General features: G+C 36.8%; 1 protein-coding gene across 3 annotated transcripts in view; it reads left to right on the top strand.

Moving 5' to 3' along the window:
- The first annotated feature begins 2,662 nt into the window (after positions 1–2,662).
- The window catches only part of LOC306862079 (ankycorbin-like), a 32,878-nt gene continuing 19,917 nt past the window's right edge, over positions 2,663–15,623 (top strand). For 2 of the 3 annotated variants that reach the window (XM_079404699.1, XM_079404697.1), the window contains exons 1-3: positions 2,663–2,909; positions 3,562–3,633; positions 15,040–15,170. In XM_079404699.1, the coding sequence (XP_079260825.1) occupies positions 3,598–3,633; positions 15,040–15,170 (167 nt within the window). In that variant the 5' untranslated portion in view covers positions 2,663–2,909; positions 3,562–3,597. The remainder of the gene's footprint in view (positions 2,910–3,561; positions 3,634–15,039; positions 15,171–15,623) is intronic. The other variant, XM_079404698.1, reaches the window with a different exon arrangement.

The following is a 15,623-nucleotide window of genomic DNA, read 5'->3' as shown; positions in this document are numbered from 1 at the left end:
TGTTCTACAATATAAACTGCAGCCCAAATGTGCTTATCTAGTTACTTATTACAAACATACGTTTTCAAAAATGAACATAACTACCTTTAAAGCCATAGCAGAACTGTTGTGCATCTCTGAGCGACACAGCAGTGTTTAGTTTCCGAATGAATCCGCGTTTTGAACAAATCGTGTGAATCAATGATTCAAAGACCTTTCATAAAAAGAGCCATTTACATCCTTCCTGAATCAATCAGCTGTTTGAATGAATGACTTATAAAGACATTTACAGCCACCTGCTGGCAGTTTTAGTTTCTTATTTAGAGTAGGCATATCATTTAATTAAATAATAATAATAAAAATAATAATAATAAAACATTAAAGGGATAGTTCACCCCAAAAAATTAAATTCTGTCATCATTTACTCAAACCTCAATGACTTACTTTCTTCTGTGGAACATAAAAGAAGGTATTTTGAAGACTGTTTTGGTTACCAATGACTGTCATTGAATGAACAAACAATACTGAGATGTTTCTCAAATTATCTTCTTTTATGTTCTAGGCCGTTGTAGCCTAAATGTTTATGTGTAATACATTTTATGTTGAATCAAATAAAATATTTCTAAAGCTATAATTTGTAATGTCTACTTGACACTTTCTCATTTAACACAAAAATTGCTGTTTAAATAACCTTTTGTGGGTATTTTAACAGTCAAATTTATTTAGCGATTAATGAGATTAATTAATCGAAACATCATGTAGGCTAATTAATTAGATTATAATAATAATATTATATTAATATAGATTGTATAATAAAAATTTTAATCGACTGACAGCCAATTATATATATATAATTTTCATAAATTTTTCAGTGTGTTTTATATATGTTCAGAAGTTGAATGGTTTGGGGTTGGTAAGATTTTTTGTTTTTGAAAGAAGTCTCTTTTGCTCCCAAAGCTGCATTTATTTGATCAAAAATACAGTAAAACAGCAATATTCTGAAATATTATTACTATAAAAAACCTTTCTTTCTTTCTATATATATGTATTGAAATATAATTTATTTTGGTGATGGCAAAACTGAATTTTCAGCAGCCGCAGTCTTCAGTGTCACATGATCTTTAAGAAATCATTTTAATATGCTGATTTGCTGCTCAAGAAACTTTTTGTTTTTTAATCAATGATGGACAGTTGTGCTACTTAATATTTTTGTGGAAATCATGATAGCATACATATATTTATCTGAATTAACTAAAACTTTCATAAAATTCAATTTAATGCAATTAAATAAAAATGTACTTCTTAGTAAAAATCTTACTAACCTTACTGTATATATTTTAGTTTTCCAAAAAGAAAAAGATTCAGAACTTGTGTTGCAACTTGTTTATGAAGCCTGGGGCTGTGTTGCTTTTTTGTATACTCCTTTCATATTCTCCCCATAGCAATGTTTTTGATAGGTAACCTAAATAAGGTTACCTGTGGTTTGAACTTATTATTGTGTTGATTATTCTGTTGCTTGTGGCAGTGGACCACCAAGGCACAGACCCACCACACTAACCTAAAAGCCAAACGTGGTATTGGTTTTATTCTTTGCTCTGGTGCTGCATGACCACAGACCTGTTGCTGCTCTGAGAAAATTACAAGGGCGGGCTGCTTGGCAGTCTATTAGTCCTATTGACATCGCATTTTATTGTACAGTTAAAGCCAAAATTACCTAATGAAGCATGAATGTGCTTGATGTTACAGCAGTGATTCTAATATAGGCCTAAACCTTTATTTGTCCCTATGGATATTTGGAAAGAAACAGTAAAAACTCTTTCTGTCAACAGCTGTTTTTCTTCCCCAGTGTGAGTCTGTTCCCCAGTTCTGTTTGATGCCATATGTGTTGGACTATGTTATCAAGAGTATAAACGTGTTCTGAATGAGTAGGCCTATATGGTATATTGGTAGACAAATACGGGTTTAAAGTCGCTGGACGTGTCCACCTCGCGGCGCCCTTCCCCAGCACTGCTGCACAGGATAGTAGGTTCAGACCCCGAGGACACTTTTATGGTCCCAGTAGGCTGTGGCTGTTGCATATCGCTCACAGCTTCTATTTATTGCCTATATGCATAATCATAAAGATATCTGCTCTCGAGCGATTACTGAAAAAGTAAGTGTTTTTCTCAGACAGAATAATGGTCTCGTGAATAGTTTGTTACAACGATAAAAATACTAGCCTAATTAAAATGTATTTATTTTATAGAGTAGGAACATAAAACAAACAAATAAACACACACATACACACACAAATTAGTTGTCAGTCATTTATAAAAATAAAAATAAGTCAGTTGGTTATTAATTAAAATTCTCAAATACACAAACGTTTAATCACAATTTGTTCAAATACCAGACGAACAGAAATACATTTGTTTAATGCTTCGTATAATTTACCCTGATGTTAACACTTTCTTTTTTTTTTTTTTACATGTTTATGCATGAACAGTTCAAGTCTGGCCGAGAAATGTTTTCCTTTAAAATAATCCTACAGGGATTAAAGTTCCTCTAATAAACGACTCACGCAGATATTTGGTGAACATAATAGCTTACCATAGTAAAATGTTGTAAGGGGAATAAAACGCGTCTCGTATAGTCTACTGTATAAAGTGTATACGGTCACGAGGACAACATGGGTGGTGACGTCACACGATCTGCCCGGGGAACAATTCAGAGGCAGCGCGAGCGCCACTTCAATGGATTGTTGTCGGTGAATAACTTTGCTCCTGGTTTCTCCCCTTTTGCCCACCGCTCGCAATTTCTGTCGTTTTTCTTCCATATCTGCGAGTCCAAATAGCACTAAATGGTATATGAAGCACTTAACACCACTCGGAAAAGTGTGTTAGCAACAAACCCCTGAGGTCTGTGTGTGCGGCTTCACTTTTGCAAAGTGGGTAAGTGCAGAGTACACTCTTTTCCCGTATATTTTTCCTTCCAATTTCAAGCTATTTCCATTAGAACTTTAGAAGCGGCGAGCGTTTCAGACTTAACGCTACCGAATAAAATAGCTGTAAAGTTATTTTCGCTTCAGTGTTACATTTACATGCCAATGTTGTTTACAGTCATCATTCCTGTCATCTGTAGTTGAAAACAACGTTGCTATTGTTCCTCGGTGAAGCGCGCGGTCAGTCCTGTTTGCTTTTCTTATCTTGTTGGAGTCTTTCTGAACACTCCATCCAAACTTTTCACTTTCCCGTGGAGACTCCTCAGGAAGATCCAAGAATATCAGCGACCCCGGTTTATGTGTATTTATGGAGCTCACAGAGTGTCTGGACTCTTGATATGTTTTTTTTTTTGGTACAGCTTTGAAGTGAACTCAAAATGCTCTGACATTGTAAACTTTGCACAGTGACCACATATTAGATTCAGTACTCCTGCCTCTGGGGCCACTGTAACTTGATCCACCTCTGTGCTTTGCCTCCAAGAGCTTGCTCCTAGTTTTGCCATTAATAACAGTGCTGACCTGATCCTTAGTTTCCGCCGTATAAAGCAACAGTTTGCTTTGGAGTATGTGTGTATGACTAACTAACGTTTGATTTTATTCAGGTGTCCTGGGATCTGTAGGAATCTGCATGGACTAATATGAAGAGCCTGAAGGCAAAGTTTAGGAAAAGTGATGTAAGTATGACCTAGTGTGTTTTCAGCTGGTTTGGGAACTGAATGGTGTTGTATAAGTCTTTTACACTTAAATCAAGATGTGTAAACAGTCCCTCTATGAAGTAAGACGATAAGTGAACAACTTAACATATGACAGTCATAATTCACATATTTTCATTCATTTGGAATCTGAGGTGTAGTTTCATAGTCAGCTTGTGTGAATGTTCTAGACTGGGGTGAATGACTCAGAATCAGACATGTCGGCAGCTTTATTATGATGACTGAGTCATAACTGGGAGTATAAATTTAAGGCTGAGAATTTCTGCGGTCCCAAAGAAAGAACGAAAAAAAAAAAAACAAGCCTCAGAGGAGCTTCCTGCCACCAGATGTGATTCAGCAGTCATTTCTAATCCTATAATAGAACTACTTCAGTCCCAGGCTGAAGTATTGGAATATACTCGAACGAAACGTTATTGCTTATAATTTCATGTTTTGGCTGACCAAATCATTGCCACTTGGGCTGAGTCAGCAGATAGAGATTACTGTGAAATACTGTGTGATCATCAAACCGCAGAATTAAGCTGAATATTAATATACTTTCTGCCAGCACATGTTCATAGTGGCATTTTGAACATTCGCACGGAATGTTGTTAAGAGCAAGCCTGCCGTAGCCATTTATTCACTGCCATTTATTTCATAATGATATTTCCCCCCATTTTAAATTCTTATTATCCAATGAAAGGTTAGATTTTTGTGAATTTTTAAAATAAAAGATCAAAAAGATTAACAATGCAGATTAATTTTCACAGCCTTCTTTGATCATATTTACCAAGGGTGCCGATATTTTTGGCCATGACTATATGTATATATATGTGTGTGTGTGTGTGTATATATATATATATATATATATATATATATATAGAGACATAACAGTATGAAAATTTCTTATCATGGTACTGTTAAAATTTGCTGGAAATGTTCAAAAGTAGTGAAACAAATAATTTCACCAAGTCAGTCAAAAACTGCACACATGCTCTCTGTAATTGTAAAACGGCTCTCTGTAAAATGTAACTCTCTGTAAATCGACTCTCTGACACTAGGTGGCGCTTACGGAACAGCAGAATTACAACTGATTCCGGTAACCTCTGTGGGCAAAGCAGCATTACGATTAAGAACAATACTTTTGTAGGTAATACCTGGAGCAACGATGAAAGCAAAATATCGTTGAATGTTTCCTGAAGACAGTCAGAGCCTTTAGAGGAACATTGATTTCATTCATTCATTCATATATTCATTCGTGTAATTCCACTAGCACTATTTTAAAACCATGCAGTTTTCACACAAAAATGAAACTACTATGTATGCACGTAAGACTGTTAAAACTTTGGTTTATGCTGGACAGAGTTTATTTATCCTTCAGCCGCCTTTCCACTATCTCTGACGAACAAAAAGCGACAGACCGGAAGTCATTCATTTCGAATGGAGAGTAGTGCAGTAGCTGTGTGGAGTTCCAATCGTATGCGGAAAATTCGGATCTGATTGGAGCTTCGGCTGCATTAAAATATTTGAACTTCTGCGGCTAGACCGTATGAAAAGTGAAAAAAGACTCTACCTCTAAGTTTTTGCTTTTGATTTTACTTTGTTATATTTTATCATCACTTCTGCTATTAGTATCACTTGTAACCTGTACACTCACCAATCAAAATCTTGTTTCAGTTCTTTGCCATAAAGGGTGTTTTCTAGAAAAAGAGGTAAATCAAGAATAAGAGAAACAAAATATCCTCCTGGTTCTATTTTGGGTTTTGTGTGTCAGTCCAGAACCATACAGGAATTTTCTTGTAAGGCCAGGCTTTCATTCTTGAGCAAAACAGGAGATTAGAACTGCCAGGATAAATACTTTTATAATAGCAGCTGACAGGCCTGATTTACCCGTAACATATTGCATAACAAAGAGAGAGATGCTATTATTACATTTGTTGGCATTTGTGGCATATTTGAGAGAAACATAAAAAACTTTTTCTAGTCTCTTGCTCAAGGTGGCATGAAATTCCACTCCTTATGTGTAAGTTACAAGACATTAAAAACAGCTTGGTCTAGACCAGGTTTATGGTATCTCAGTAGGTCAGCGGCTCTATTTGACTTCTGTCATTCACTTGCAAGAATAGACCTTTTGTGTACACAAATCAGTTGCAGACACATTTTGCTATGTTGACATGATGAGAGCTGTCTTTTATCTGCTCGTGGAGTCGCACAGGGTCTGCTTAAGTCATTGAGGAAACATTTGGAAAACCTCCACTCCTGCTTGGGATTCTTTTACCATGTAAGAGACTAGATCTTAGCTTATGTTTAGCAGGCTGCTGATGTTATAGTCCAGTCTCTTTATTTACTAGCTTGTGTCTTAAGCTTTTTAATAAATGCACAGTTAGTGTTATGTAATGTAATTAGTAGGGTCCCTAATTTTCTTGTTTGATATCATTTAGTTACCTTAATTTCAATGATGCATTGGAAATATTGTATCATGAATTGTTGGATAACATTAAATTGCACATTGTTGTCTGAAAGCACCGTTTACTGCTTAAAAAACAGTTTTTGCAGTATGCAAGAACATGTTTTGAGCATTTCTCTTGTAATTTGCTATCCACTGATGTTAGGCTTTTATCTATTCACTAGAACACTGATATATGTAGTTGTCCTGATTTGTACTACTTGTTTTTCAGAGGAAGTTGAATTAAATGAATAAAAGGGAAATGGCCTAGATGATCCTTATTTAGCAGAGCTGTGTCATTTACGCTTTAGATCAGATTAATTTTCAAGCATGATTTTCCAACCCAGTCTCATGAGAAGTAGTAATAAGTTGAACCAGATTTGTTCAAAAACGAACAGCGCTTATTCGCTGAACCTAAACTGAACCATGAAGTCCAACCCCTTTCCAAAGTCTTAAACGGATAGCTCACACAGTTATGAAAATCGTTTACTCACCCTCATGCCATGGCAAACCTGTATAGCTTTTTCCTTTCATGCTAAATATTTGATAGTCAACAAAACTGTACGGTTACCAACATTCTTTAAAACAGCATATTTTGTGTTCTGCAAAAGAAACTCGTAAGGCTTTTAATTTTTGGGGTGAATTATACCTCCATATATCCATATTTCTATATCCATATATATATTTCTCATTTTCACAAGACTGTTTTGGTTTTTATTTTCTGGTGTTGATGTGACATTTAGCCTGCTTCAGGTGTGGTCTTGCATCTAATGATCAGGTCAAGATGTTAATGTAAAGCTAAACGTGTTATGAAACCAAATAGCTGTTAATTTCTTTTTCTCTTCCAAGCCTTTTCCTGTAAGGAAGTCATGACAAGACTCCCAGCAGACTGGATTTATCTCATCTGGAATGTAGTCATGTCCACAGCGTTTAATTAGTGACCTTACCCCCGCCCTTTTCCACATTATCTGCAACCTTCAGCGTGATGAAACCCTCAGTGAATCTGTCCTGAGCTGTCCAAGGAGCTAAGGACTCATTTGTACTCTTCCCATAAAACTTTAGTCAACAAAAAACATGGATTAATGGCATCATAATGTTGTTAATGGAATTGTACTTTCACCTTAGGTCAGTGCGTCCATTGTGGGAAGAATCCGATGTAACCAGTGTCGAGTTAAAGAGGTTGAGGAGGGAGGCAGGGTAGTCTGGCTAGTGATAAGGCTTGCTGTGCTTTGTGGAATTACCTCATCAGTTAGATATGGCTGCCAGGGGATTTAGAAACGGGGTCTCTGCCATGTGAGGGTAAAACACACAACTCTTCATTACACTGTATAACCTCAAATGGCAGAGACGAACGTCTCCTGTGCAATATTTATTTTGTGGGTTGAATCAGAGTCTGCTATTTCACAGGGCATGTTAAAGTATTCGTAGTGAACACGCATGTAGCATCCCTCCCCCCTCATAGTTTTACTGTATTTGCTTGGCCGTAGCAGACTGTCCAGACGCTAATTCCTTTCTATCCTCTGACACCTTTCATATGCACAGTCGGTCGCTGCTTAATTCAAACCTTAAAGGGAGTGGATCACAGTCTAGGCTGCCCTTGTAACAGTCCCGTAGCCTTTCCAAAAGTAGGTTGCCTTATAAATAGCACCTTCTATTGACAGTGCCAGGTGTGTATTAATTTCATATCTTTGGTGGTGCCTGCCAAACATTGAAATGATTACTAAAAATAACATCAGTAAAAGTGAGCTTTATTTTCACATGGCTGGTCATTGTGTAGTCAAACAACTGACCCCCATACCATTTCTGTTTTCAGTTCAGCTTTCAATTGACCAATCAAAAGTTTACAGCTCTCAGGACCAATCAGATAAAGCCCCAGACGACCAATCAGAGTGAATCTAGTGGTAAAGCGGATGAGAATGGGCACAGCAGGTATCCGCACTAAGAAGATGGTTTCTTTATTAGGCCAGACCCAGCTGCCCAGCTCTTAGAGATTAGCAAATCTAGCCCCAACACCCCCTCCCCTTAACCTCAGGCTTTTCCGTTCATGTCCCTTCTAGTCTACATATTACATCCTCTGGCCAAATACAGCTATCTCAGACTCCAGTTTTCATTTGCCTTGTTTTCCCTGCAAGTAATTGTGGTTTGATATAGTGCAGCCCTGATAGTATAAGATGGCCCATCTGTATCTCCTTTGTGACTTAAGACATTCTGTGAGCTTTCAAATTGGTTTAGTCATGACTCATCTCAGTAACAGTTGTCGGTGGTGAAGTAATGACAGGCTTTCCAGGTTGAAAAATTAGCCGTCAGGATGAATCAAACACGTCTGGCTGTGGACTACTAACTGTTGCTTCAGGAAGCTCATCCCAGATAAGTCTGAGTGTGTGTTGATTGCTTGCAACAATGCAAATTATTTCAGCTATGCTCTTTCCTTTTTTTTTTTTAAATCTTAATGCAGAAGACTGTGGGTGATACCTGGTGGAAACAGAAGGGCTGTTAATTTAATGAAATGTATTATTAATCACATTAATTATAAAAAAATGCAATTAAAATGTTTTATGCAATTATACAGGATGACTGAACAAATTCTGTAATGAAGAGTCTTCCTAAAGAGGTACATTCCTCATGTTTTTGCCAGGCCAGATTCTAGTGGCATTACTAGGATTGCTTTAGTAGGGAATTAATGTCAAGGAGATAAAAGGACATACAATTAAAATAAAATTATGGTAGGAACAAATGTCACCATTGTAAATGTACAAATGCTACCTTCACCATGCAAAATAGTTCACTCAAATACATGGCAGCCGAGAGCTAGTTATAAAGCATTGGTTGTTGGTCTACAAGCTGACTTGCGAGGAGAATCAGATTTGAATCCTGTATAATGTGAAGCAACTTGTAAAACTTTTCTATATGATATAAAAACTGCATCTGTATGTCAGGAGTTGGGGTGTGTTTGTATGCATTCTATTTTAGTGTATCACTGCAATGGTGTATGATCTGTGGATGGGAGCTGTACAATGTTGTTCTGTAATGGGATCAGTGACTGTTGACAGCCACAGCGAACATGCAGTGAAGCTGTAATGAGTAGCAATGTCACCACCAGTATTGTCACTCACAATAATGTACACAATCACTCTTTTTGAGGCTCTTTTTTTAATTAAATCATTTTATTGAATTCAGGCCATTTTTACTTTTTTGTCGATTGGCTGCTCTTAAAAAACTGAAAAATCTATTCATAGGCTTTATACTTTTGCAGACAAACCTCACTGATCTCTAATCACTACCAGACCAGATTTTCTGAACTTTCAGTCATCATGCCCTCAAAACTTTACTTTCTACAACATCTACCAACCCTTTGTTTCATCTCTTTTCAGAGGCAAATTATCTCTAGAGTTCCTCCAAGAGATTTGGCATGGGATGGAATTCAAGTTCAAGGGATTAAAAAGCACATTCCTTTTCAGCGGATGAGTTTGGTGGAATGTGATAATGAATGTGCAAGGTTACGTACAGAAGGCCTATTTTAAGTCCTGTTTGCAGAACCTCAAACAAGTCATGTGGTTTTTGTCTTTTTTAATCATCATGTCTATTCAGACCAATGTGAACTATCCCACATTGTGCAATTGTTTAAGCAGTTGCAGATGTAGTTTAGAAAAGATGCATTGTTTTTCGCAAAAGGTACTTTCATATGGTTGGCATTAGAAAGTACTGGAAGTCATAACATCACAATTATTTCCCAGAGCGACAGATACTTGCCCCTAATTTTACTCAGGTCTGCTTCAGATTGGACCTAGACAACATCTCTGGGATGTATTTAGAGGTTAATCCACAGCCGAACCCCTTCTATAACAGTTTCTGGCAAAAAGATGTAGTTATTACTCAAATCTCCAAACTTCCACGGTACACTCACTTCTGAACTTTGTTAAACAAAGGGAGGCATTTGTACACCATGTAATAAAAGTTTCCCACAAAAAGACTTTTTGCTCTTTATGGGAGAGGCAGTTGGTTATATGAGTAGAGTATGCTTTTAGTGAGTTGGGAGTTGGGGGACGGTTCAAAAACCAGCTTTTGAGAACATCTCAATATGTGTGAAAACAAGCTTTAGGGAATAACAGTGGCTTTAACAGCTGTTGTTTATCTGCATAGACCATTTGCATGAATCTGAACCAAGGATTTTCTCTCAGACATCTCAGCAGTTCTATAGGGATGTCTTTTTGTACAGTGAAGCGCTGCAAAGATTTGCTTTCAGACCATGCTAATGGTAAAGCCCTGAATGGACATCCAGAGCCTTCCGTTTCAACCCCTCAAGCTCTTCCCTATTCACTGGGGGTTTTATCAATATGCCACATGGCTGAAAATCTAATGAGATTAAGAGGGAGATTATGTCTTTAGTGTACTTTCACCCTCCTGAACTGGTATAGCTGGCCGAATGGACAAAGATTAAAGCCATGAGATTTAATTCGCATCATCTTTCAGATTTTAGAGCAAGCAGCTTTAATGGTCTTTTTGGACCAGCGGTTTTGAGAAAGATCTTTTTCCACAATGTTAAGTCTGTAGATTCATCAAAGACCCCCCCTTTCCAAATTTCTTGTGCACTAAATCAGTATATTAGAATGAATTCTGAAAGATCATGTGACACAGAAGATTAATGTAATGACTGCTAAAATTTCAGCTTTGTCATCCCATGGATCAAGTAAATGTTGAAATATATTAAACAAAACTTATTTTAAATAACAATCTTTCACAATATTACTGTTTCTACTGCATTTTTAATCAAATAAATGCAGCCTTGGGGAGCATAAAAGACTTTGTTAAAAAACTTTGAACTGACCGCAAACTTTTAAATGGTCGGGATCTTTTTGGTATCTGGGTGTAAGTGAGAAAGTGTAAAAGTTCAACCAAGTGTAATAAACATTGCCAAAGAGGAAAGCGATGGAAAATTGCCATATTTCCTGCATGCACTTACTTCAAGCATACTGTATGTGGACATTGAAGCTTTTTTGTCATATGGCTATCCATTATGTAATAATAATAATAATGTGAAAGAGTGATTCTGAGGTTTGAACATTCTCCCACTGGAATGTGCTTTTCCAAGCGTTCACCATGCTGCTCTGAGCTTATCATCTCAGGAATCCAAGAAAGAGAAGCAGTCCAAATGTTAGCAGTGTGACCGTAATCGTTCAAACCGAGAACACGGCTAGTGCCAGGCTTGAACAGAGACGCGTGTGATAAGAGGTCATAGTCCAGCCTGTTCTCAAGGTGCTCGGCTGCTGCTTTCGAATTTGAGAAGCCATTAGTTTGAAAGCCAACGGCTGGTTCACATGTCCTGACGTGGTACATGAGTATTTGATCCAATTGGCCTTATGTACAGGTACTGGCAGTATGAACCCATTCATCACCAGGTCAGTTTTAGCACATTGTTACACTTCTTTTGCATGCAAACCAAATAAAATGTCTCTCGTTTGATTTAGCCTTAGGGCCTAGTGTGCTGAAAATATTCAGCATGACACATCAAGTACATGGGTCACAACTTGGCAACATGCCTACATTGTTTTCACAGTGGGCAAGGAACTAAAATTATCTACCATTTATTTTACTGACAGGAGGTATTTCGGAGTATGAGCACTCAAAGACAAGGAGATTATACAGTGTGCTATAGAAATATGCCTTATGTCCATTGATTCTTAATGTCTAAATAACAAAATTGCCATGTTCTTTCCTACTTAGTTAACTGCTTATGTTTATGAGCAGATAACGCAAATTCAACATGAAAATCATTTGATCTAAACCACTTGTCTTGCCTCTGGCTCCAAATATTGCACGGCTGAAGAGGACCTTTATCAGATAAAAGTTAAATGCTTACACTGAGCTATGGGTGGAGGTTATGTTTGTGCCACATGTCCCTGTTCTCCAGTGGTTATTTAGTCCGATGGGCCTTTTTGAGATAATGTTAAGTGTTTCCTGTTTTTGCAAAGGCCCACCATGACAAAAAGGAGATCGCCAGGCTGTTGCTAATTGTTTAAAGATTCTTTTGGAGGTTTATGTAGATTTTCACAACTTTTTATAGCTAAAAGTCTAATGTTTGCTCTTTTCTTTCTCAGTGTTCTTTCATTAGCAGAGGATTAAAGGCTTATCTCATCAGTTTTGGCAATAGACTGACCGTGATAGTGGTTCTGAACACCCCTTCACAATATATAATGCCAGTCATGTAATCTTACATTCCTGCTTGTATTTTTATTGTACATGCCATGCATCCTGATCAAGCATTATATATTTATTTTTATTTGTACACCATTATTCTCTCTCTCTCCAGAAACTGTTTTGTTTTCAGATTAGGGATATTAATCCAAAACATGCAATTCATGTATCCTCTATATCTCCGTAAGAAAGATGGCTACCGGGATACCATTGCCATACATTACAGATTGGTCAATATTTAAACATAATATTTAACATGGTCTTGTGCTTCTTTTAAATTAATATTTTTAACATAATTTCAAAAACCTTTACAATAGTAAGAGACAAGATTGATATGATCTAGTATTAGTCCACTTGTATTCTAGTTGTAATAAGGTCAATGACTAATAAAATATTCAATTTTATTATTTATTTAAAATCTTACAATTGTTTTTGTTAGTTTAGGTTGCAAAATGTCATGCTTCAACTCCCTTAAAATGCTGAAGTCCAAGTTTTATCTCAAAATAATTGGAATGCAAGGAGATTTAACCAAAATAGGTTACTTTTTAATATCACTACATTTTTATTTTTTTATTTAGCCATTCGAGATCAATGTGAATACTAAGTGTACATTTCTAAGAACAAAATTTGATTTTTTTTGTGGAAAGTAACATTCTTAAATATCATTGAGTAACCCAAAACTCTGCGTTGATGTGGTAACATGGCATACACTTTCAAGAGTTTCATTTATTTTATTATCATTGTCAAATACGTATTGTTATTTGCTGTTTTGTTGTTCAATTTATTTTTAACTGGAATTTCAGTTCTGGTTTTGCTGCAACTGTTCTTAGAAAAGAAAAATGGAAGAAGAAAAAAAAAATGAACGTAGCGCAGAACAAAATGTACTTATGATCCTGTTTTTTCTCCTACATCTGAGGGAATATTATAGTCCCTGATTGATTTTTCAGCATGTCTGTTTTGAAATGTAGTCTCAGTCAATGTGTTCTGAAGTGTACTGCTAACGATGTTTGAGCGCCTGAGAATGCCAGGCGTTAGTTGACTTTAAATAGCTTCAGCTGATTGCAGATTGTAGGCCAAAGTCAAACAGCTCCCAAAAATAGTGCTTGGTATACTGTGGCTCATGTAATGGTACACTGCATTTCAAAAATAGTGACAGATTTAAGCGGTGGCCTCTGCGTTTCGCCCGCTGACCTCTGTGGTCTGCTTTCAGCTCACTGCCTAGACTACATTTAGAGCAATTGCATTCTGGCTTGTTCAGAACTCTTCAACGTTTTAGTATCTATGGACTTCTCAAAATGATTTCCTGCATTAACAACTTCAAAGGAGTTATGCACAGCTACAAAGACTAGATTTGTCTGCATTTGAGTCTGAGCTGTGAACAAGCCCCTGTTAGGAAAGTTTCATCCATTCCTGTGGTGCCTGAGAGCTTTCAAGAACTGGAAGGAAATAATATGATTCATGCCACAGGCGTTTCATTCCCTTTGGGATGCCTGCAAATTATAGGTGAAATTCAGGTGACTTCATCCGTTGTTTCACATGATTGCTTTCCTTTTGACCTCACTGCTTTTGATGGAAATTGTTTGCATGGAACCCAAAAGTGTCAATAGCAATCAGTCCTCCCATTTACAAAAGGCTGTTATGCCATACCACAATGCAATGAAAAAGTATATGAGCAATTGTGACTGGTATAGGTTATTAACTCACAGCTCAAGCAGGCAGTAATGTGTAGAGACTTTAGCCTCATGTAAATAATTTCCAATGTATATTTCTTGTTATATTTAATGCATTGCCAGCCCTTATTTGAATCAGACCGCTTGAGATGCAAAGACTGATCCAGTGGCTTTTGGTGTCATTGCATCATTCTTTCATGCTGGAAGTTTGGAGGAGGCGTATCTTTTATTCTCCTTTTAGTCATACTAAGAGTGGCTTCTGATTGATCTGAACTCTTTTGTCTTTCTCTCCTCAACCTCTCTTTGAGTGTGTAAAAGCTCTATCAACATGCTCTCTCGTTTGTTCAAAGTCTAGTAATGTTCTTTGAGTTTGACTCATATGTATACGTTTTTCAAAGGTCATGGGTGAAGACAAATGGGGAAAGCTGGTTGATTTCCAATAGGGTCTGCTAAAGAGAGGAAAAACTGTTAAATGATATCAATCATGAACTTGAAATATTGGCTCTTTTAAAACGATGAAGTTTATTTCCAGTTCACAGACAATTTTTAACAGCCTAAGACTGGATTTGTTCCATCTGTTAAAGAGGACAATGAAATGGTGTTTTAACAGCTTCCATAGCCCTTGTTTCTGTGTTGAAGAAATCACTTTATGGAAATACACAACACATTTTTGATTGTTATTGTAAGCTGCTTTTTACTGCTGATGTTCAAGTCTTGATCATTTAGGCTAGACACGATGTGGACAAAAAGTCTGAGGCCACCAGTGATTTTTTTTTTTCTTTTTTTTTTTTTTTTTTTCAAATTATTATTTTTTTTTATCATTACAAATTATTCAAATTGGGTTGACAGGATAGATTTCTCAATTCGAATATTTTTGATGAACCAATACTGAATCTTAAAGCCCAAGAAAGATAATTTAGTCTATGCTGTTTTCTAAACAGAATGTCACTAAACCTTATTTGTTGCACGCCTCTCATCCAGTAATGGCAATAGCTTTGTGCTTTGTTACTTGTGAGATCTGTCCCATATCTATGAGCTGTGTGCATGTTTTTGAATTTTTTCCCACTTTTTCTTCTTTAGGCCCATGAATGGAACAAGAACGATGAGCGTCTCCTCAGTGCAGTAGAGCATGGAGAAGCAGATAAAGTCACCTCCCTCCTGTCAAAGAAAGGAGCCTGTCCCACCAAGCTTGATAGCGAGGGAAAGTCTGCGTGAGTACTGGAACTGATATTGCTCTCATTCAGACATTGACTGCTCTAATTGTAACTACAGAAGTGTTTTGAGGGAATTTTCTGCAGTCCATTTAAGAAGTGCATAAAAATTAATTTGCATGGGTGTGTTTACACTCCAGCTGACAGAGAGATGCGAGTTATGCTTTTTTTCATCCATTCATCATAGTGTTTATTTAGCTGTGGAAATGATAATCTAAACCCCAGTCAAACAAATTTAGTCTTTCATTCACCCCATCAGCATTTTCTTTCATTGCATTTACATCAGCCTTCATTTTCTCTTATTTACCATAACAGGCACACCGATGTTCAGAAGTGAATGCTCGATTTGTTTATGCAAGTCATCCAGTTTTAAAATCACGCATGACACGCATTTTAACCAACAATGACTTAAACACTCGAAATCTTACAAAAATGAGCTTAGCTTTTCTGACT

Source organism: Barbus barbus, assembly GCF_936440315.1.
Source record: "Barbus barbus genome assembly, chromosome: 43".
Taxonomy (NCBI): Eukaryota; Metazoa; Chordata; class Actinopteri; order Cypriniformes; family Cyprinidae; genus Barbus; species Barbus barbus.
This window is presented reverse-complemented; position numbering and strand designations above follow the sequence as displayed.